The sequence below is a fragment of the Ipomoea triloba genome, chromosome 10 (assembly GCF_003576645.1).
Source record: "Ipomoea triloba cultivar NCNSP0323 chromosome 10, ASM357664v1".
In the NCBI taxonomy this organism is placed as follows: Eukaryota; Viridiplantae; Streptophyta; class Magnoliopsida; order Solanales; family Convolvulaceae; genus Ipomoea; species Ipomoea triloba.
The window spans coordinates 22,884,419-22,905,755 of record NC_044925.1 but is presented as its reverse complement, the minus strand read 5'-3'; the positions used below and the strand labels follow the sequence as shown (position 1 = coordinate 22,905,755).

At 36.7% G+C, this 21,337-nt stretch overlaps 6 protein-coding genes across 6 annotated transcripts; 3 read left to right on the top strand and 3 right to left on the bottom strand.

Annotated features, from left to right (window-relative positions):
* Positions 1-616: 616 nt before the first annotated feature.
* LOC116031619 (ubiquitin-60S ribosomal protein L40) lies at positions 617-2,759 on the bottom strand. The gene is made up of 5 exons (XM_031273866.1): positions 2,606-2,759; positions 2,399-2,485; positions 2,206-2,308; positions 1,026-1,092; positions 617-935 (listed from the first exon to the last, which is right to left on the bottom strand). The coding sequence occupies exons 1-5, from the start codon at positions 2,706-2,708 to the stop codon at positions 909-911; spliced, it is 387 nt and encodes a 128-aa protein (XP_031129726.1). The 5' UTR covers positions 2,709-2,759; the 3' UTR covers positions 617-908.
* Positions 2,760-4,047: 1,288 nt separating this feature from the next.
* LOC116032859 lies at positions 4,048-5,172 on the top strand. Its single transcript, XM_031275601.1, has one exon. The coding sequence runs from the start codon at positions 4,305-4,307 to the stop codon at positions 5,034-5,036; it is 732 nt and encodes a 243-aa protein (XP_031131461.1). The 5' UTR covers positions 4,048-4,304; the 3' UTR covers positions 5,037-5,172.
* Positions 5,173-5,687: 515 nt separating this feature from the next.
* On the top strand, positions 5,688-8,843 carry LOC116032455 (ATPase family AAA domain-containing protein 1-like). The gene is made up of 6 exons (XM_031275023.1): positions 5,688-6,019; positions 6,294-6,594; positions 6,726-6,884; positions 7,346-7,641; positions 8,148-8,264; positions 8,397-8,843. The coding sequence occupies exons 1-6, from the start codon at positions 5,810-5,812 to the stop codon at positions 8,406-8,408; spliced, it is 1,095 nt and encodes a 364-aa protein (XP_031130883.1). The 5' UTR covers positions 5,688-5,809; the 3' UTR covers positions 8,409-8,843.
* A 242-nt stretch (positions 8,844-9,085) lies between these two features.
* LOC116032456 lies at positions 9,086-10,541 on the bottom strand. Its single transcript, XM_031275024.1, has 3 exons — positions 10,064-10,541; positions 9,526-9,877; positions 9,086-9,425 (listed from the first exon to the last, which is right to left on the bottom strand). The coding sequence occupies exons 1-3, from the start codon at positions 10,523-10,525 to the stop codon at positions 9,235-9,237; spliced, it is 1,005 nt and encodes a 334-aa protein (XP_031130884.1). The 5' UTR covers positions 10,526-10,541; the 3' UTR covers positions 9,086-9,234.
* Positions 10,542-11,318: 777 nt separating this feature from the next.
* Positions 11,319-12,344, top strand: LOC116032405 (early nodulin-like protein 3). Its single transcript, XM_031274938.1, has 2 exons — positions 11,319-11,639; positions 11,726-12,344. Exons 1-2 carry the CDS (start codon positions 11,447-11,449, stop codon positions 12,148-12,150), a joined length of 618 nt encoding a protein of 205 aa, XP_031130798.1. The 5' UTR covers positions 11,319-11,446; the 3' UTR covers positions 12,151-12,344.
* Positions 12,345-12,579: 235 nt separating this feature from the next.
* LOC116032404 (oligopeptide transporter 7-like) lies at positions 12,580-16,748 on the bottom strand. The gene is made up of 7 exons (XM_031274937.1): positions 16,656-16,748; positions 16,031-16,542; positions 15,804-15,901; positions 14,124-14,693; positions 13,794-14,049; positions 13,500-13,682; positions 12,580-13,405 (listed from the first exon to the last, which is right to left on the bottom strand). The coding sequence occupies exons 1-7, from the start codon at positions 16,690-16,692 to the stop codon at positions 12,794-12,796; spliced, it is 2,268 nt and encodes a 755-aa protein (XP_031130797.1). The 5' UTR covers positions 16,693-16,748; the 3' UTR covers positions 12,580-12,793.
* Positions 16,749-21,337: the final 4,589 nt, after the last annotated feature.

Here is a 21,337-nt window from a genome sequence, read left to right as displayed (position 1 = left end):
TCACTCTTTGAAGATGTATATTAGATAAATTTTATTTTTTATAATAATTTGTAAACTATTAATAAGTAATCGCACTAAGAAGACTATATGTGACATATCCAATTGAGAGAGTGTTAATAAGAATTGAACTCGTGACCTTCTGATACAAGAATCATGTTTCACTCACTCGGTCACCCTTTTGGAAGAGTTAGAAAGACTTCTTGACTCCAGGCAAAGACAAGTTCAAGGTTAGGGAGTTTGAATCATAAAGAACGTATGGGGTTATAATAAAAAAAAAAATCCATTTAAAGTGGGTTAATTTTAACATTATTATAATTAATGACTTTTAATTAATCAATATTATAAACTATTTTATTAATCAAAACACTAATGAATAACCAATTTGATTAGCGAAAGTAGTCGTGCACTATCTTTTAAGGGAAGTCAGGAGTTCAAATCCCTCTCATATGAAAACCATATGAAAATACTAATCCGGCCACCACCTTTTAAATTATAGACAATCTAAACCAATTTACCTCTATAACCATCTTGTTAGCTATAAACCTAGACCAATTTACCTATAAAACCACCTTGTCAACTATAGACAAACTAGACTAGTGGTACGTAACATAATATCTGGCCAATTTGTAACCTGAATCAATACATTTGTGTCGAGGACAAAACTATTGTACGCTTTGCGTATCCCTCCATCAATTTTAATCAATGAAGAAAAGATAAACAAAGGAGCTTTTACCAAAAGTTAAAACAGTACCGAAACAAATACAATCTCAAGTACTAACCACAAGAAAGAAACAAAACAGCATTCATACTAAAGTTTTAAGTCAAATTTTGCAGATTATAGAGATTCCTAGTTCCATATGTTGTAGAAACCATCTGATACAAGGTTGGCTCATCTTCAAAAACAAAATCTACTTGATCTTCTTCTTTGGCCTCAACTGCATCCAAACAGAATTGAAGAACCACCGTTTAGTACACAGATTAATAGCTAAAGCAACAGCCAGAAGATATAAATTACGCAAGCAAACCTGATTGCTGTGCCCACACTTCTTTTTGCGACAGTTGACAGCACGGGGATGCAAGCGAGCATAGCACCTTACAAGCAAAGGCATTAGAAATGTCAGAATGTGTATGAAAATACATTTAGATAGTAATCAAGTAACATACATACCACTTCAGAAAAAAATTAACTCCTTAGAAACAAACCAGTGGATCAACAGTTTTACATAAATAATGGAACTTAGCCCGTAACTTGTCTTGAAATGGCCCAAAATAGGACAAGGCATAACCCACGAAAAAAATGGACCACAGGTCCACAACCATGAACAAGATTGATCAAAGAAAAATAACAGGGTGCTCCAATTCTTCAAAGCAAATGGAAATGATATGCTCTGTGGTGTTAGTGCTATCAAAAAGAAGGGATTTTTCACAAACAGTGGAGCGCATACACATTACTAGCAATAATTTTGCATAGTAGATTACTACTTCCCTTTCTTTGATCTAGACACACCCAATCAAACGGCTATTTAACCGCAAAAAGAAAAGTATATGATGCCCATTTTGCGGCCAAATGCATGCAATTGAAATTATTCAGCCGCTCTAACACCAATAAAAGGCTTCTTTCAAGGTGTAGCAAGTAAAACTATTTTTGAATGAATTCATGAAGCATGCACAACTCTTGACTAGTTTTTGAGTTTGTCATAGGAGGGAGGTCCAATAATGGGCAAAAGGTCTATTTAATAAAAGAAATATTGACAAAGAATTAACTGCTTTATATCAAGAAAAACATATAAACACCATGCCGAGATCTCTATAAAGCTATCTAGTATCAAGTATTGTCAAATATATCTGTCTAAGAGTGTGAAAATCAGAATACTCCGTAAATACACTATAGCAACAACCCAACTGCTCGATTTTTCATCATTACCACAGAGTCATTAAGCATAAATCACAAAACAAGGGGAAAGGGAAACACAGTGAAAAGCATCTATTCATATTCCAAACAAGAAAAAAACAATAATGGACTCTTATAAAACTAAGAAATAGTTGTTTTAACGATCAATAAACAGACTTCCTGATATTTCAACCTATATAACTGAGCAGCATTTAAGTACAACAAATATGCATAACCAATTAACCATGAGAATCATAATTACTAAAAATAAATTCAGGAACAAAAATCTCTTAAGAGGGAGAATTGGAGCATACTTGCGGCAGATCATCTTATCTTGGTTGTACTTCCTGGCCAAAGCCATCAAAGACGGTTCAATAATTCCTCCACGAAGCCTCAACACCAGGTGAAGAGTCGACTCTAAATTCCCATTTCAAATTGCATCAAAATTATTATTATTGTTATTTTACTTTGCAATTACAGTTGCAATAAAACTGCAAAAAGAAATACCTTTCTGAATGTTGTAGTCGGCCAGAGTACGGCCATCTTCCAACTGCTTCCCGGCAAAAATCAGCCTCTGCTGATCCGGCGGAATTCCTAAAACATCATATGCCAATAGATAAGGAAAGAGCGAAATTGGAAATAGAAAGCAGTGGTAGAATAGATGAAGACAAGTTATGCGCATGTAAATTGAGTTATACAGTGATAGTTAGTTACCTTCCTTGTCTTGAATCTTAGCTTTGACATTGTCGATGGTGTCGCTGGACTCGACCTCGAGAGTGATGGTCTTGCCGGTGAGGGTTTTGACGAAGATCTGCATTTTCTCGCCTCACTTCCCGATCTCCGTTGCCTCCTCTCTTTTGTGTAAATCACTTTATAGTTAGGGTTTTAGGAGTCGACAACGCAAATAGGCCGAAATGGAGATCAAGAAACCCACTGGGCTGCTTCACTTCTTTTAAGATCACAAAAACTAGTTCTTCAATCATGGCCCAAATCTAAGACACCCTCACAAAAAGAGTTGTCATACCGGTATTTTTATTATTGGAATTGTGAATTTCTAAAATGTAAATTGTGTATATTAATATTGTGCGTTTGTAGTATATAAATTGTGAAATTTTTAAAAGGTAAATTGTAAATTGTTAAAAGGTAAATTGTGAACATTCAAAACCCAAATTCGTAGAATAATTTGAGTAAAAAAAAAAGAAGTTAAATTAGCCCCTAAGTCACATGAATAGTACAATTAAAGTAATTTTTAGAAAAAAAAACATTATAGGCCTAGCATCTTATGCTCATATGTCATGTAGTGATTCTCTTATATGGAAGGTCAAATTGGGTACAGATACTACAATGTAATAAGATTAGTTGTATTAAAAAAAAATCATTATAGAATCCTTCTTTTGCATGCAATTGGGAAATGGATAATTTTAACTTTTGCATGCAATTGGGAAAAGGATAATTATCATAAATGAGCTAATGATATTATATCATATTTTAATTAAGTTATTTGAGTCGTTATATCAATTAATTAAATTAATTTGAGTTATGTTATTTGTCAATTAATTAAATTTTAGGTACGGAACAACATAAACTTAATATCTTATAAACTAGAATAAGGTTAAATCGAAGTTACATCTTTACTTTTGCTGTCCGACAACAACATCATAGACTCGCAAAGAAAAATTGAGAACAAAGAACAATTGTGAAAATTTGAGAATTTAATATATATATTTGGATAACTTTCTAAATATAAAAAAAATTTAGATATAATATATATAATCATTCGACTTTTCCATTGAGTTCGATTAATAAAATATAACAATAACTAATTTTTAATAATAAATCAAAACCTAATCATTCGATCTAATTTTGTTTTGATTCGACTGGATTTGGGTTATTTGAACCGAAATGTCCACCCCTAAATTTAAAAAAAAATGTAAATTTATGTTTTTTTTCTTTGAGTGTTACTGACTCAGTTACAGTGTAGTATCTGTTCATAACTACTTTCTCACCTTACTAAAGCACAAAAACATGTAAATCGAGACACTGGGTGCCACTAGACCACGAGTTGTTTAATGTAAATTTATGTTTTTATACGTTTAAAAAGATAAAACTTGAATGGCAATATCCTTCGTATTTTATAATGCGCACTAGCTTTTATTTTGGAGGATACTATAATATAATAATATATATTAGGGAGTAATTTCTGGCAAAAATGTCCAAAAACATGAACCTTCTATTTCCTTCTCAAAACCGTGTGCTTCCCGCTGCTTGGTTCCTTCAAAACCAACGTCGCCTTCTCCTTCAACTTCATAGTCAAACCCCCCCTACATAAGCACCAACACCGCCATTTTCCCCAGCTTTCATTGACAAAATAAAAGACCATTTTACACCACAAAACCTATATTTCGCCGGAAAAATGTGCAAGGGGTTTCTGGAAAACGGGCCGGAATGTTTAAAGCTCAGAGCTTTCTACATCCATTTGTCGGTCTCGACGGCCAGAAAGGCTTTGCCGCAGTCGTTGACGCTGCACTTCCTCCCGCGGATAGACGGGGGCGCTTTGGAGATAAACGGGTCCAAGATCCGACCCGACGCGCCCGGGTTCGTGACGCTCCACCGTGTCGTGGCGGCGGACGCGGCGGTGACGGGGGCGGTGTACGGGAGCCGGGAGCGGGTGAAGGCGAGCGAGGGGGTGAGGTTCGAGATATACGCCGGAGATTCCAGGCTGGTGAAAGGCGTTTTCAGGAGAGACTGGGCGGCGGAGAATTGGAAACTTGACTGCGAGTGCGTGGCGGCGGGAGAAGACGATTGCCTGGGAATCAAGGCGGCGGAGGTGTGCGTGGCGGTGGAGGGATATGAAGCGGAGCTGATCACCCAGAAGGTGGAAATGCGGCGGCGGAGGTGTTATCAGGGGTTGGAAGAAATCCCGGAGGGAAGAGAAACTGAAACAGAGTCGTCTGAACCGTGTTATTGTCACTGCTGCGACGAGGGAGAGAAGGAGATGGACGGCGGGGATTGTGAGGCGGCGGAGGAGGAGGCGGTGGCGGTGGGGTGGGCGGTGGACATGGGAATATGGATGGTGTGTTTAGGCGTCGGATATTTCGTTAGCAGAGCTTCCTACAAGAGTTTGAGAAGAAGACTCATTCCATAATTAGTTAATTACCATTTGTTGTATTTTAATAGCAGTGTACAATTTTAAAAGATTAGTTATTGTATATTATACAACAATTTTGAAACAATAATATTTTGAAAAAATCTTACTTTATTATAAAAAAAATATTATTTAATATTATTTGTGTGGATAATTTTGCTGATTTGACTGACTATCTTAAAATTTGCTAGTCTGATAGCTAATATTAAAATATTGCTCCAACAATAATTAGGATTATTATGGCAGGTTTGACTGACTATTTTAAAGTTTGCTAGATAGCTAATCTTAAAATATTGCTCCAACAATAATTAGGACTATTATGGCAGGTTTGATTGACTATCTTAAAGTTTGCTAGATAGCTAATCTTAAAATATTGCTCCAACAATAATTAGGACTATTATGGCAGGTCTGATTCGCAGAAATGGAAAAACATTCACAGGCCTAGGCTTATTCCTCGGGAAAGATCTAAATAGAGATTCTTAAGCTATTCTTAAATTCTCAAGAATAGCTTAAAATTATTATTTCTAATTTTACCGGGAATACAATTTCTATTCCTTATGGAATTTTCAAAATGCATTGAACCAAATTATAATTATACACGGCATAGGACTAATACGTAACTTTCTATATATATATTTTTAAATACTTTTCCCTGCGCCCAATCCCTAGTCGTCTTCTGCGCCTGTTTTCCCCTTTCTCTCTCTCGAGAATTCGTTTGAACATCAATATCGGAGAAAATAAGGAAACCCTAATTTCTGCAACTGGAAAAAGGAATGGCGAATGGAACGGGTACGGACGCACAGACGAAGCTGGTAAAGGACATAATACTCTACGCGGCCAGCACCGCCTTGAGCTTGGTGGTGATGTTCACGGGGCTCCGCTACCTGGACCCAAATCGCGAAGCGTCCAAGAAGGCCGTGGAGTTCCGGAAACAACTCTCCAAACGCTTAGGCCGCACTCTCATCCATACCACCCCCTACGAGGCATAATAATCTACTCCTCATCTTTCCGCCCAATTTTTTCCTTGCGTGTATTCCCCAATTTCCTGGCGAAATATTGTTTGCTTATTTGCCATTTATGGAGACAATTTACAAATGATTTAAGTTTAGATCATCCTATTTAAAAATTGTTGCTTTTATTTTATTTGTTGTTTAAAGAAAATTATAGTAAGAAGAAAATTATGCCGACAGGGACTGATTCCTCTTTGCATAAGCAGTAATTTAGTATTTCATTCTTTAATTGTTTTTCGTTTTACAGGACATAATTGCCTGCGATGTGGTGAATCCAGCAGACATGGATGTTGAATTTGATTCAATTGGGGGATTGGATGGAATTAAGGAAGCTTTGTTTGAATTGGCTATTTTGCCTCTAAAGAGGCCTGAGTTGTTTGTTCATGGGAAGCTGCTTCGTCCTGTGAGAGGTGTGTTACTGTATGGGCCACCTGGGACTGGGAAGACAATGCTTGCAAAAGCAATTGCCAAAGAGTCTGGAGCTGTATTTATCAATGTGAGGGTTTCAAATTTGATGAGCAAGTGGTTCGGTGATGCTCAAAAGCTTGGTTAGTTTTACACTTTATTATCAAGTGGAAAGGGGTGGACTTGTTTCTAAATTATTGGTGGCACCATGGGTTCACTTCATTTTGATGCACACACTTTTTTGGTAGTATTGATGAATTATATTTTTTTGCAGTGGCAGCTGTTTTCAGTTTGGCTTATAAACTCCAGCCTGCTATAATATTCATTGATGAGGTTGACAGTTTTTTGGGGCAGCGATCTGGAACAGAAAATGAAGCACTAACCATCATGAAGACTGAGTTCATGGCTTTGTGGGATGGTTTTACCACTGATCGTGAGTATCAAGCATTATGCATTTGATGTGTTAATTATCTCATCATAATCATGAAGCTTTTATTTATGCACAATTTATCTGATAATTCTTATGTTGACAAATTCTGGTTTGTTTATTTATTTATTTATTATTTTTATGTTATTCTCCCCCTATGATTTGTAATCTAACTCTATCAGCCTGAAATATTATTTTTAATTCTTTGGTCATTCCTGTGTTGCACACTGCCATTAATAAAATATTTTGCATACAAAAGATTTTTGCCACTAACTAGTCTTTTTTCTTCTGCTGTAAGAAACAATGTCCTCTTGTTATTCAAAGATACCGTGACTGTTTTTATACCATTCCAGAAAAGTAGGCCCCAAAATAAATAAATAAATAAATAGAGCCACATTTGATGAATAGTTTACACAAGGCATTGTATATTTTATCAGTAATGAAAATGTCATCCTTACTTTTTGTAGAGTGTGCTCGAGTTATGGTTCTAGCAGCAACCAATCGCCCTTTTGACCTTGATGAAGCAATACTTAGGCGCTTCTCTCAGGCATTTGAGATTGGAAAACCCGATCGTGTTGATAGAATAAAGATATTGCAGGTAATTCTGAAGGGTGAGACAATAGACAATAACATTGACTTCAACCACATTGCTGGGTTGTGTGAGGGGTACTCTGGTTCTGACATTTTTGAGGTCTGCAAGAAAGCCGCCTTCTTTCCTGTGCGAGATTACTTGAAAGATGAGAAGAATGGAAGAAAATCGCAAGTGAGTACATAGTTTTATTGTTTATGGATCATAATTCTAGTATTATTTCTGCATATTCTTTGATTTCTTTCCATCTGTTTTCTCTTCTTAGATGACAATCTCTTTTCTCATCCCTTTTTTTATGCATATTTCCTCTTTGGTGTTACCAACAATATGACTTGTAGAAAAGATGCCGATGCTATTGTAGGCTGGGAAATAAATCACCGTTTGGAAGTTAATTGAAGAGCATCTGAGATAAATATCAATTATCAAATGTTTTTACAATGATAAACAAAAATAAAACAGGAAAATTTATTTAAGCCAATTATTTAATGCTAATGCAATAGATGCGAAATAATTTTTCTTCCTTTATTTTTTTTTCTTTTTAATTCAATAAAAGTCAGTGGGGTTCATGTTATTTCAGAATCAATTGAACCAATTGCTGGCAAATCAATCATAAGTGTTGGCAGTTTTATATTTTAAGCAATCTTCAGCTTACCAACTGCATCATTTTCATTAATTTGCAGGGACCAAGGCCCTTGTCGCAGTCTGACCTGGTGATCGCTTTCGCTGAATCCAGGAAAGCTGAGGTTGCTGCATATAAGGGCCCATGTTTAGTAGTGGACAGATCGGATGACTATGAGGTTATATTTGCAATATACATTGTTTTAGATTTTTTAGACCAGTGCTCTTATAAGATCAATAGAGTATGTGATTTGAAGTTTTTCACTGTTGGGTTATATTCAATCTGACTAGAGCTCTTTTTGTGATGCCAGGACTTAGACTGAGTATGATGGCAGTTGACAGCATCCATCTGCTTGTTCTGACAGTTAGAATTCACAACTATTTTAGGAACGCTTTATTCTAACCACAGATTCTTACATTGCTGCCGAGTACAATTGGTCAAATGCAAAACATAATTATTTCTTTGCGAAACAATAAGCTGAGAAACTGCAGTTGATTACTACATTATTTGATGTACACTGGAATATTGTTTTACTTATTTTGTTTGCCATATCAGGTAGCTGTTAAAATTGGTTAGGTTTTCCAGGCATTCAACTGCTGAAGCTCCTCTCTCTTGCATTTCAGGATAGTTAGCTATAGTTAGCCAAGGATTAGTTGAATTTCTTAGTATTAGCTCATGTATAAATTGCTTCTATCTTATTGAGGATGTATCCAGAACCAGAAGCTTTTGAGTTAATGAAATTCTTTTTTTTTTTTTCCCTCTTTTTCCTGTCTGAAACTCTCTGCTCTCCCTCCCATCTTCAACTCCAATTCTATGTTAAATTCTCATTTCCTTTCACTCTGTTTATAGGATGAATTTACAGTCACTTGATACCGAAGTACTTAATGGTGAAATTTTCAATTTTTTTCTTGAGATGACAAGATAAACTCGCAGCGATTATTCGAGGCTGTGCTTTGAGTAATTCTTGACTTATGACCTTAATTAGCAAAAGACCACAAGAAGGTAAATCACCTTAGGTTATCTATAACTTTATCAGTTCAAACTATCATTTTGACAAATTCAAAGCAAGATCAAATGATGTCATCAATAAGTATGCCAACCACCTTAAACACATGCTTACCTATAATAGATCTAACAAAATTAAAGTGTCAGTCTTGAGCCGATCTGTCAATAGGAAATGGACTCAAAATCCTCAACTTTATACACAAGTCCAAACCAACAGCAGCAAAAAGGAAAATCAACAGATTCTCAGATACAGAGGTTGCTCCATCCAGTGCATGAGAAATGAAGCTTGCAGAGTTCAACTCTAATGGCGGTCCATTGCTTAGCGTTGCAAGGCCTGCATCACAAATGCAAGAATACTTTCATCATCATCATCACCATCTAGAGCTCCTTTTGGATCATATCATTTGCTAAAATACTAGTGCATTGCTAATTACCTTTCACAAAACCGAATGCTGCAGATGTTCCAGACTTGAGATGAAAATTGTCCAGGTCTCTTCTTACTGCATAACGAAAGGTTACTCCAAACAGCGCGCAGCTAACAAAAGTGATGGCTAGGGGAAGTATGAGCTCAGAAGTGGTGGCGATCCGAGTCAAAGAAATGGGAAGCCCTGCAATGGTGCCTACAACAGCAGAAATCAATGCAGCTTTTACAGACTCTAATCTCTCATCATTTATACTCATTGCTTCATTTCCTGATTCCCCCAAAGCCTCCCCGCTACCAAGAGCTTGCTCTGCCTCTTTGATCATAGCTCTTGCTTCTGCAATATCTTTCTGGCATTCTGCAATCTTCAATTCTAAAATCACTCAATAACTCTCCTCTTTTTCCCCATTTTTTTGTTCTTAAATTAAGCATCTTTAGCATTTATTTTTCGGGTCACAGGGAAAATTCGCAGCCACTACTTTATACTGGAATATATACACATAAACAAAGAATATAAATTCAAGAGTTTAACAATATAATGAGAAGCAGACCTCAGAAGCTCTGGTTTCGAGCTGGATAATGTAATCTCTCATGGCCTTCGCTTCAACTTCTTGTCTTTCAATCTCAGCCAACTCTTTCTTGGCCAATTCCACTCTCCGGGTCGCTTGTTCCAACCCATCAAACAAGACCCGGTTCTCTTCTCGGGTCAGGAGCTCCTCTAGTCTCGCGTCCACCATTCCAGACAAGGCGTCCTTCAAATTGCGCGGTTCGCCTTTCTCCGAGCTACTACCATTACCGCCGGTGCACCTGAGGGTCAGAGAACGAGCTGCGGAAGAATAGGGAAACAGGGTTGAGCGTTTCAGTGGGGTCACGCAGAACCTATCGCTGGTTATGAACGCAGTTTTGTGGTTTGGAGATGGTAGCAATGAAGGCTTCAGAGCCGCCGTCACGGTGGTCTCCATCCCCTGGCCACGGAGAATAGGCAACGCTTTATGTGGTCGGAGAAACACCATTGGACTCCATTTTATCTCTTTTGATTTTTTTTTTCTCTTTTAGTTACTCGAAAATAGTAATAATTTTAAAATTATTTTTCACACTTTTAAATTGGATTAATTTTTTGTTGAGTATTACTAACTCTATTACAATATAGTTTATAATTACTTTTTTAACCTATTGAAACATATGTTGTAATATAGTTTATAATTACTTTTTTAACCTATTGAAACATATGTACCAAAAAAAAAGTAGTTTTGAATTACCCAATTGGCATTTCTTTAAGAAAATATCATAAAAGTGAACATGTACATATTATCAGCAGACGTGCGAACCCAATAGAGCCATCTTGTGGAATGGAAAACAAAACATTTCACAACTAAAATATAATGTTGGGCACATGATGGCATGATATGTTGGAACTTATAATTGGGAATAAAAGCCAATTAGCCATTTCATATGTTTTCTATTCCAGTCTTCTTCTCCATCCTCATGTCTCCATGCTGAGCTGCACCCATATCCATCTGTATCACCACGTGCCACTGTCATCCTTATAATTGAGTTGCAAACTTCATGTGAAGTTACTTCTATGCCCTCAATGCTTTCACAGTCTCATCCTCTGATCTTTACTTTTGCATAATAACTTTGATCCAAATCTATCTAAACCATTAATCCCTATAACCACATGGCCACATGTGTTTCGGAGTCACTATCTGAGAGTATGTACTGGATAAGCTGCAGACTCAGAAAGGTGAATCAGCCTAGGATGCTATAAAACATTCAAATAACACATGAGGGTCATTCTGGTAAATCTCCTTGTAAAGTGTAATACACAGACACTCTGGCCAATAAAATTTCCCTCTTCCAATAAAGCTGTATGTCTCTCCCCAAGACTGGGCAAACCTCATTCTGAAGCGAGGTGGCAGAGAAGGTGATTGGCTATGGCTACCCATCTCAGGGTTTCAAGAAACTGCCATTTTTGGTGCCTTCTCCTCATAATACAGACCACCTCAATCTTCTGCTACCAATACAAGGTTGGAGATTTGGATTCTTGGAACATCCCCTCCTCAGCAAACCCAAAAGTCTATGCCAAATGGGCTAAAGATCATGTTTTCAAGATTGGAGATTCACTCTGTAAGCCTTTCTGCAGATTCTCCATTTTGTATTCTCCCTTTTCATTACTGTTTTTCCTAATACATTTGGTCATTTAATTTTTGCAGTGTTCTTGTACCCACCAAGCCAAGATTCAGTAATACAAGTCACTGCTCAATCCTACAGGGCCTGCAACCTCAATGATCCAATCTTGTCCATGGACAATGGCAACTCCTTGTTCAATATAACAGCACCTGGGGACTTGTTCTTCACCAGTGGTGAAAAGGGTCACTGTGAAAAATCACAGAAACTCCATATTTTTGTGCCTGGAGGAAACCTTACATCTTCAACCTATGATGATAATGCAGCTCCACCACCAATTACAGCAGCTTATGCTCCATCTTCTGCTGCAGCTGCTGGACCTTCTGCCTCGAATGCTTTCGGCTCGAGCCCACTTCACGCTTCCTCGTCTCCATCGTTGAAGAGTCCATTCGTTTCGCTGGTCGTCTCAATTGGCCTGGTTTTACCCCTGCTGTTAGCCAGAAACATATGAAAAAAAGGCCAGAGATATATGGTCTGATACAGGATGGTCTTTTGTTTTTTACTTTAGTTCCTCCATTCTTGATGGATTTACTGTGTTGTGACATTTTGGTTACTGCAATTATGAAACCATTACATTCTTTCAAGAGAACAAAGATTTGGTTGTACTATTATTGTTATGAAAGTGTCATATTTTTGTCCCAAAAATGAGTGAAAAAATCTAAGTTTTTATGTATGCAAATAGACTAAAGGAGATTTACGCTAGCAGAAGCGGCTTTCTTGGTTCAAGGCAGGGTTTATTCAGTGCACACACTTTCGAAGAGTGACTGACCCTTTTGGTTCAAGACGTGGTTTACCTAATACACGCCCTCAAGTAGTGACTAGGATTTCCCTCGTCACTCAAAAAAAGAAAAGTAAGCTCAAGCTTTGATGTATGCAAGTAGAGTAAAGGAGATTTCACATTGAAAAGACAAAAGTGAGCAATAAACAGATTAAGAAATTTTGGAAAAGCAGACAATCTTCACAGCTAATGGATCCCCTTTCAAGTTTTATGATATTCTTTAGGGAAAGTAAAGGTAAAACAAGATAATTACACAAGTTCAAATCAGTATGTACACAAACAATTATATTTTTCTGGTTCTTGACAGTTCATATGATCAATAAATAACCGGGCATCCCTCGACGATAATTCCTTTGGCTGATGGGCATGAAGCATAGGGGCATCCATCAAGGTCATTTCCCCACCAGTTTAGGCTAACATTCTCTAACCCCAAACACAAATACAACAGAACTCCCATGAACGCCAAGCCAGCATCGAGTGCACCAGACAGGACGTAGTTGTGGCGCTGCCATAAATCCGGCCTGTACCTGAAAACCACATAACCAGACAGGAATCCAACGATAATCCATGTTGTGTAGTTCACAGCAGTGGCGGGAGGCATCTGACTAGTGGCGCTGATCAAGACAGGCATGTTTATGAGCCTAATCCACTCTTGTCTTGGGAAGGCCTTGGTGGCTACCCACACAAGAACTGGTGCAATTGCCCCAACTAGGAAAAACCAGTTCACTGCCTCATAAGTCCCTAAATCGCCAAATATTCGCCTCGGCCCAATCAAACCCCAGATAACAGATGCATCATAGAACACATGGTCTGATGGACAGGTCCATACGGTGTTCGTTGCTGTTGTCTGGCATATCTCAGGAATCGTTTCCATCAACCACCATGCGGTGCCCAAGTACACAAAAGCAGCTATCAGTGTCCCCACTACCTGAAGATATAAATTAGGACAAGCTTACTGTAAAAGGAAAACAGCCCAGCAAAGAGTAAAGGGATACAGGATATGTAAAGAAATCGAAACTGACTTGTGCCATGAACATTGTTCTTGGTGGGATTTTCATATAATGGCCAAGTTTGAAGTCTTGCAAGAACGCGATAGCCTGAGTCATACTGATGTAACCATAGACTTTGAAGCACATGTTAGCTACAGGGTATCCCGGATAAATGTACCCGATGATGTATTCAGTGATGATGTTCAAGCCTGGAGTCTGCCATATTCAAGAATTGTTTTCACCATACATAATATAGAACTCGCAGTGTTTATGAAAATATAGAAGTCGATAGCCATTTAGACAAATAAGTACAGTGAATAACCATACCTGATTAGTGATGGCGGTGATGATCCCTATTGGAAGGGTGAAGACAATGGCTATTACACATGCTAGTAAGACTCCCCACCAGGGCAGTTGAAGCTGCTCTTGGTAATATTCACAAGCAAAGACAGTAAGCGCGATATTAGCCACAAGAATACACCAAAACCACCACTCGGGAACTTGTCTGTACTTGCTCATCAGTCTCGTGTGTATGTCCATTTTCTTATCCTTAAAGCTCGATTTGCTTTGTTCCCATATTTCCCTACAATTCAAATCTAGTTCTATGAGCTATTGCGGGAATATTTGCATGAAAACAGTCATCACTAAAACGAGTACCTTCCATGAAACAGGAGCACATGTACAAGGGTAGCAGTGAGTGCAGCAAAGCCAATGCCATAAGTAAGGGCGAAAAAAGTGCTAAGGTAAAGTTTCCCTTCTTGGTCATAGGCTTCCAAATCAAGGTGAAAATTAGAGTCAATTATGGTTGAAATGTTGTAGGTTTGTCCAGATGAAGTGAAGAGGTCATCTGAGAATATCGGGAACGTTTTGGCATTGAAGACATCGCACCAGTAGAAGATGGGAGTGAAGACATACAAAGTAAGAAAAAAACCAACAGCAATATTAGCAGTTGCAAACCAAGGGCTGGCTAGAGGACTTCCAAGATATGAGGATATGGTGGACCAATCTAAGCCTACAGCTCCAATGCCAAGCCCTTGCAGACCAGAGCCAAGTTGTTGGGCAAGTACCGATCTGGGAAAGAACCAACAGATCCACGATAGCGAAGTTAACATTTGGAACAAGTAGCCGGGGAAAACATAGTAAGCAAAACTACAGATGAAGGCAATAATGAAGAACTGAGTGCGTGTTATCCCGCCTTTAGGCCGCTCTTCTTTCTCATGCAAAGCCCTGCAGAGCTTATGTAATGCACACACTTTATTAACAATGGCAGCTGTATTTATACACAGTGAAGCAGCAAAAGCATTATATGAAAGTTAATCACCATAAGTTCTAATAGTGTCAAGCAAAATATAAAGCCATATGTACATGTTCATAGTGTGCTGCCCAAGAATAAAAAAGACTTGTATATGAAAGTAGTTTGACTTGCAAACACAATGGTTTTATCAGTAAAGATACCTTGTATTAGAACCAGGAGAAATATACCCAAAGTATCTCCTAGTCAGTACAATTCCACAGCAAACAAAAAGAGGTAAAATGTGGGCAAGGTCAGGCTATTGACTTGTAACCACAAGGTTACAAGTTCGACTTTCAATGGGAGCGGCCTATTGGCCTTCTTGATATGAGCCAGTCAAGTATGGGCAACCTAAGTTGGTTTACCCCATTGTGATCCTTTGCTGGGTCACGAGGCAGGGTTTATCCTGTGCACACCCTCGAGTAGTGGCTACGAATTTCCCTTGTCATCCAAAAAAAAGAGGTAAATTGTGCAAAACTACCACCACCAATTAAGACAACATAACTCACTTTTTTTTTGCTATAGTATATACAGAAAAAGTATGTAAATCACACAAAAGTGCACATCTATGTGTCTGGGACTTTTGCTTTTGGTCATTGTCATCAGACTTTACCATCAACTACTATAACAACATTATTATTAACTGTATTATCATGGATGAAAACTTTGTGGAATTAGTAAGATCTAAGATTTCTCTCACAACTTTGATCAATGAGTCAATTTTCATTGAGAACAAAATTTTTGGCTGGATATTGTTGAAAACTTTGTCAAATTGATAAAATATAAGATCTATAGTTGTAAAATACTTGTCTGAGTATTGTGCTTGTTAATCAGTTGTAATCTCAATGCAAAATAGGAAAAAAAAAAAAAAAAAAAGAGTCAGCAATAACACCAATTGTAGAAAGTTGAATAAATGACTGTACAGCAAGTCAAAGACAAACAGGGAAAAAAACAAATTCTTAGAAGAAACCATTTGAACTGTAAAACAACAAGGATTAATCTTGAATAACCATATAAAATCAAGAATTATGAGGGACAAAACTTGCCTGAACAATGAGACTTGTACAAGATTGGCAGGCCACCACATGGCAGCTGGCTCCACTAGATACCTTCTGAATATACCTGCCCAACCAAATCCCAGTACCTACCATTCAAACCATATCATATCAAAAAACCAAAAACCCAGAAAATTAAATCTAACCCAGAAATGAAAAACAAAAGAAAAAAACTCAGACTATGTAATCTGAACATAAAGCTAATGAAACTAACCAACCTGAGTTGTAAGAACAATGATAAGGGAAACAAAGAAGGTGATGTGCTTCCCATAAAAGACCTTAACAGCAGTGACCACATGGATGGCATAAACAGTCCCTGCACCAGAGTTTGCAAATATGGTAATGAGGACATGTTCTTTGACATTGAAAGGGCCTGGGTTTAGTGTAAATTCCCATTTGGTCCCTCTGAAGAACACCCTGTCAGTGATCCTAGCAGCCATTAGCTGCCCCAAGGGAACCACTGCAATCTGAGCTGAGATTGCTGTGATGGTGAGAGGCTCAGTTCTGTACCAGAAGAACTGGTTGAGAAATGACAGAAGGACACAGGAGAAAGTGCCCAAAACCCACATTCTGAAGGTGAGAACAGGGAGAGAAGGGTCATCTGTTGTGGGAACTGTAAGAGCAACCTCTCTGATCGGGGAGTTCTCTTCTGCCTCTGGTAAAGATTCCACCTTTGACTTTGAGCTCGATGCAAAATCATGGCGGCCTTCATACTCCTCAAGCTTTGGTACTGCAAATCAACAACACTTTCGTTATCCATTTATATATCCCCCATGAAAACAGACAGTAAAGCTTTTAACTTTTGGGATTTGGGCTTTGAAGAAGAAGAAAGGATATGCATACAAAGAGGCGTCTTGATCTCATCCGCAGATATTTCCATTGCTTCAATTCTAGCTGTCCCCTCTCTCTCTCTCTCTTTCAAGTTATCCTATTAATTGCCTGTCAAGTCAGTTAAGAATCTTAAGTGAAAGATTATAACACAGAATCAAGTCCTAACAATTACAATGTAAACTTACACAAGATAATTTTTAGTATTAGTCATTGACCTTTTCACTTTTTTTTTTTCCCTTTTTTTTTTTTTAAAACAAACTGAGACTGATTATATTAAGCAGTGAAAAATGCAGAACACAAGAAGGCTGGACAAATTCCCACACTCCAATTGAGGCCATAATTAATAAGCTGATTACCATAATTAAGGCCTCCACAATTTTATCAAGTTAAAATGGCGGGCTCTAGAACGAAAAATTTCACTGTAAGTTATTCTATTAATTTAAGTCTATTAATTTAAGTGTTCATGGAATGATACCATGTCATTATCATGCATGGTTGTCCTGTATGGCTGTATAGAAGTGAATCTTTGAAAGAATAAAATGGATCTGAAGAATAAATGGAATCAGAAGGCAGTTGATATTTAATTTATTGGTGAGGTAAAATTATTTACCGTAATTTTTATTTTTTTTTTGAAAACCGTAATTTGGTAACCACTGATAGTACAAAAACCGAGGTGTTTTTTTTTTTTTTTCAAATAGTACAACAACCAAGTTAGGTTTGGTGCTGAGCAACGTTAACGTGATAAGGTAGTTGGGGTGCATATATAATTCATTTTGTGTCACGTTTAAAGAAAAAGGCAAATTTAAAATAATTTGTTATGAATTGAGTTTTAGCATTTTAGTAAAAAAAATATTTTCTATATTTTTGAAATCATTAACGTTTCAAGAAGATTTTGTGTGTTTGATAAATTAAAAGACGTTCAAAACTTACAGGTTATTTCCAATCAATATTTCAAAACACCAATTTGGTATAAATTTTGGCACATTTAGACTCTAAAGAATACGTCAAAACGATAAATTTTTGTCGTTGGTTGGTGAATAGTATTGCGTCAAATATGAAGTATTATTATTCATCCACAGTAAAATTTTTAGATTTTTTTTTTCATTTTTGCCCTGGTTTTTTCATTAATTCCTTTTGTATCTTTTTTTTTATTTACACATTTTGTTAAATACTTAAAGATATAATATTTTTATAATTAAAAAAATTATATCATTTCAATATATTATCAAGACGATTAAAACAAGACTAATATTGAATATAGATTAATTAATTTAAAATGTAATAGATGTTCCATGCTATATTATTGTGGATTAAAGCGGTCCCCAATTTTCCCCCAGAAATAGCTAGAATATCGCCATAGCATCGTCGAAACCCTAATGACATGCTATCATAGGTCGGTATTTGTATTTTAATGCACTATATTAATTCACAAACCTAAGCTTTTTGTTTGCTAAATGGTCTGCGAACATGGTATTTGTTAGCTTGGGAAGCCCTGTCCAAGTCTGACTGTATGGACTATTTCACTGTTCTTTTCCCTTCCCTTGCTCATGTTCTGAGCTTGGATCTTTGTTATAAAATTATCTCTCGTTTTTATTAAAAAAATAAAAATTTAACATGTTGATGTATTAAATTATAGCTTTTAAAAATTTATTTAAAAGCCTAATTGATATGGATTAATTCCTATATGTATTGAAGTGTATAGCAATATATGTAAAGTATGAAATCAAGGGGAGAATTTAGGTCAAATCACTCTTGTATCCATTGATCTTCAATAGGCGGCATGAACTAGAGAGAGTTGAGAGCATGGCCTAGTGGGCCTAGTTTAGAGAGAGAGTCAGGAGGGAAAAAAAATCTGATCCCTTACCACTAGGGTTAAGGTCCCTTTTATAGGCGTAGTCCTGTACAATACGCTGGGCATATACGTACAATACTCGTAGGGCGGTATACCCGGGGTATATTCCCTATCAAGTAGCCCCCAGTCTGGATCGGACTTCCCGCCTCGGGTAAAATCCAATCTCTTGATTGGTAAAAATTGATGACTTGATCACGTTGAAATCTGATCCCTAGATCGGTAGAGTTCAGATGACCCCTGTACTCTAGAAGACTGTGCTTAAAGTTGTGCTCTTTTTTCTTGACTAGGATTTTTTCCCGTTGGGTTTTTCTTAGTCTAAGGTTTTTTAGCGAGGCAACCGGCATAAGTCACAGATTATATGGTCAGCTTTCGGCCCGAACTCTTCTTCATTGACGCTTAAAGTTGTGCTCTTTTTTCCTTGGCTATGATTTTTTTTCCATTGGGTTTTTCTTAGCCTGAGGTTTTTAACGAGGCAACTAGCGCAAGTCGCGGACCATAAGGCCAGTCTTCCAGCCCGACCCCTTTCTTGTTGACTCGACGTCAAGGCTCGGACTGGGAGCTACTTGATAGGGAATATACCTCGGGTATACCGCCCTACGAGTATTGTACATATATGCCTAGCGTATTGTACGACTGTTAGCCTTATAAAAGAGACTAGTGCCCTTAATGTTAGGGGACTTTTGGCTCTTTGCCTGGTCCTCCAAACACACTCTCAAATGCTTTTTCTCTCTACTTTATTCAAGAATAATAATATGAATGAGAAAAGGCTTCTTGGAGTTCAATTTGAGCTATCTACTCTCCATTCTTCATGTAATTATGATATACATTATATCTTCATGTAATTCTGATATATATTATATGATTGCTAAAGACATGGAGAAATTTACATTGTCACTAATTACTTGTCGTATAAAGTTGTGATATGCATTTGACAATTTTCCCTACAAATTTTTTTTTCCAGGTCAAATATATAATTAAAAATCAGAAAATATCTTTTCCCGGGAGGAGTTCGTAGCCCGCAAACACGTTGCTTGATAATAAAAGGCTTTGCAGCCTTAGACTTGTCTTTCGAGATCAGCGGGTCGCCCGGTAAGTTTAACGGTTCGGGCAAAAGCCACGTGACGGAATGCGTTCACCATGCATGCAATGCAAATATTCATTTACTTTATTTTGTTGCGTGAAGCAATATAATATTATTGCACTTGCAGTCATAATAGTCCTGTTTATTCAACCATTCATTAATTGCACGAAACTTCAATCAATTAAATAAAAATTGTTATTTTCCCCCGTGATTTTTCCTATCAAATTTTCATGTTAATATTATATTATATTGTGTCTCAATTTTATTATTTTTTTTTGAAATAAAATATTGTGTCTCAACTTACTTTCTTTATATTATTCATGATCGAGTACCTTTAGAAATTGTGTTGAGCTCTAAGACAATAAACGTACACTAGCAATAATATCTAATAATTCTTTGAAAAAACGTAACGAAATATATTAATTGGTGGTGGTGCCAATTATTTCAACATTTATATTCATTAATGACTTTGAACTTTAAAAATGGGCTCCTAAGTGGCTGGTTTTAATTCATACTCGTATTCATTTTGGTTAGGTAGAGTAGATATTTTCAAATTTCTAGGTGATACGTGTTTGAATATTTTGTGAGAGAATAATATAGGTCTAAAAAATTAATTAATTAATTTCTGGAAAAAAAAATTGGTGAACAACGATATGGAGTACGGGAATAAAGAAAAAATATTCAAGTTATGCCTAACATATACTAGTCTTAAAATCGATCAAGATAAAACAAATTTACTACAATATAATTGAGCACTGTACTCAAACTGCACTGCGAACTTATAACTAGGTTGAACGCTATAATTTTTAGGACATTTTCAAACCAATTTTTGGATGACAATTAGACTCATTTTAATATTTGATTTGCACGCCTAGCTATGTGTGCACGCAAGAGAGCCTTCTAGTAACACATTTCTAAGTCCCTTAGAAATTGCGGTGCTTATATATTAATGTAAAATCCTTTACTTCCCAAATGTGGGGCAAATGCCGGACCACCTAAAGCCTAGGGATGGGCTTTTTTTTTTTTTTTTGGTTTCGGTTTTCTCGGTTCTAAAAAATAAAACCATTTAGTTTAACATTGTAGTTTTATTCAGTTTCAGTTTGAAAAGTTTAATTTCAATTTGGTATTCGGTTCAGTTTAGAAACCTCAATTCTCAACGTTTCATAGTGTTGTAGGCAAAAAATTAATTAATTAATCAATTATTTATTTATTTTTACTAATAATTTAGGATAAAATAATCTATTATTCATCCATTGAGTTCAATCAAGCTCATTTAATGAGACTTTTATAAGTTATTTATATAGTGTAACAAATTTTTTTGTTCAAATCCAAATCAACCACTCAAATTTGAAATAACTGAAATAGAAGAGAAAAAGGAAATCACACAAATGAATACAACATGACCATAACCATGAACAACAGTGTTCCACTCCCATATATTGCATTACTTTCAGTTCGGTATTCGATTTAGTTCAATTTTTTACCGAATAATTCGGTTCGATTCGATTTTTTACCGAACCGTTAGGTATACAAGAATCTATTACCGTTCGGTTGTTCGGTATATTAACAAACCGAAATAGTTCGGTTTGGTTCGGGAAAGCCGAACCGAATTGCCCACCCCTACTAAAGCTAGCTTCCCAATTCCCTTTTTTACGACTTCATGAGTACACTTTGAGAATCAATTTCTCATTCACTAACTATATATTTTGAGTGTACAATATATTAATTTCTTTGTCTCACTTAAAAGAACCATAATCAACT

What these genes read in the sequence shown, in the direction of transcription:
- LOC116031619 (XM_031273866.1), bottom strand. Translation starts at nt 2,708, where the DNA reads ATGCAGATCTTCGTCAAAACCCTCACCGGCAAGACCATCACTCTCGAG. An exon ending in CGACTACAACATTCAGAAAG is followed by an intron (nt 2,309 to 2,398) that starts GTATTTCTTTTT and finishes ATGGGAATTTAG; the next exon opens with AGTCGACTCTTCACCTGGTG. An exon ending in AGTGTGGGCACAGCAATCAG is followed by an intron (nt 936 to 1,025) that starts GTTTGCTTGCGT and finishes GTTTGGATGCAG; the next exon opens with TTGAGGCCAAAGAAGAAGAT.
- LOC116032859 (XM_031275601.1), top strand. Translation starts at nt 4,305, where the DNA reads ATGTGCAAGGGGTTTCTGGAAAACGGGCCGGAATGTTTAAAGCTCAGA.
- LOC116032455 (XM_031275023.1), top strand. Translation starts at nt 5,810, where the DNA reads ATGGCGAATGGAACGGGTACGGACGCACAGACGAAGCTGGTAAAGGAC. An exon ending in GGATGGTTTTACCACTGATC is followed by an intron (nt 6,885 to 7,345) that starts GTGAGTATCAAG and finishes TACTTTTTGTAG; the next exon opens with AGTGTGCTCGAGTTATGGTT. An exon ending in AGAATGGAAGAAAATCGCAA is followed by an intron (nt 7,642 to 8,147) that starts GTGAGTACATAG and finishes ATTAATTTGCAG; the next exon opens with GGACCAAGGCCCTTGTCGCA.
- LOC116032456 (XM_031275024.1), bottom strand. Translation starts at nt 10,525, where the DNA reads ATGGTGTTTCTCCGACCACATAAAGCGTTGCCTATTCTCCGTGGCCAG. An exon ending in TCGAAACCAGAGCTTCTGAG is followed by an intron (nt 9,878 to 10,063) that starts GTCTGCTTCTCA and finishes TTAGAATTGAAG; the next exon opens with ATTGCAGAATGCCAGAAAGA. An exon ending in AGCATTCGGTTTTGTGAAAG is followed by an intron (nt 9,426 to 9,525) that starts GTAATTAGCAAT and finishes TTTGTGATGCAG; the next exon opens with GCCTTGCAACGCTAAGCAAT.
- LOC116032405 (XM_031274938.1), top strand. Translation starts at nt 11,447, where the DNA reads ATGGCTACCCATCTCAGGGTTTCAAGAAACTGCCATTTTTGGTGCCTT. An exon ending in CAAGATTGGAGATTCACTCT is followed by an intron (nt 11,640 to 11,725) that starts GTAAGCCTTTCT and finishes TAATTTTTGCAG; the next exon opens with TGTTCTTGTACCCACCAAGC.
- LOC116032404 (XM_031274937.1), bottom strand. Translation starts at nt 16,692, where the DNA reads ATGGAAATATCTGCGGATGAGATCAAGACGCCTCTTT. An exon ending in GTACAAGTCTCATTGTTCAG is followed by an intron (nt 14,694 to 15,803) that starts GCAAGTTTTGTC and finishes TAAGCTCTGCAG; the next exon opens with GGCTTTGCATGAGAAAGAAG. An exon ending in GTGCTCCTGTTTCATGGAAG is followed by an intron (nt 14,050 to 14,123) that starts GTACTCGTTTTA and finishes TTTGAATTGTAG; the next exon opens with GGAAATATGGGAACAAAGCA.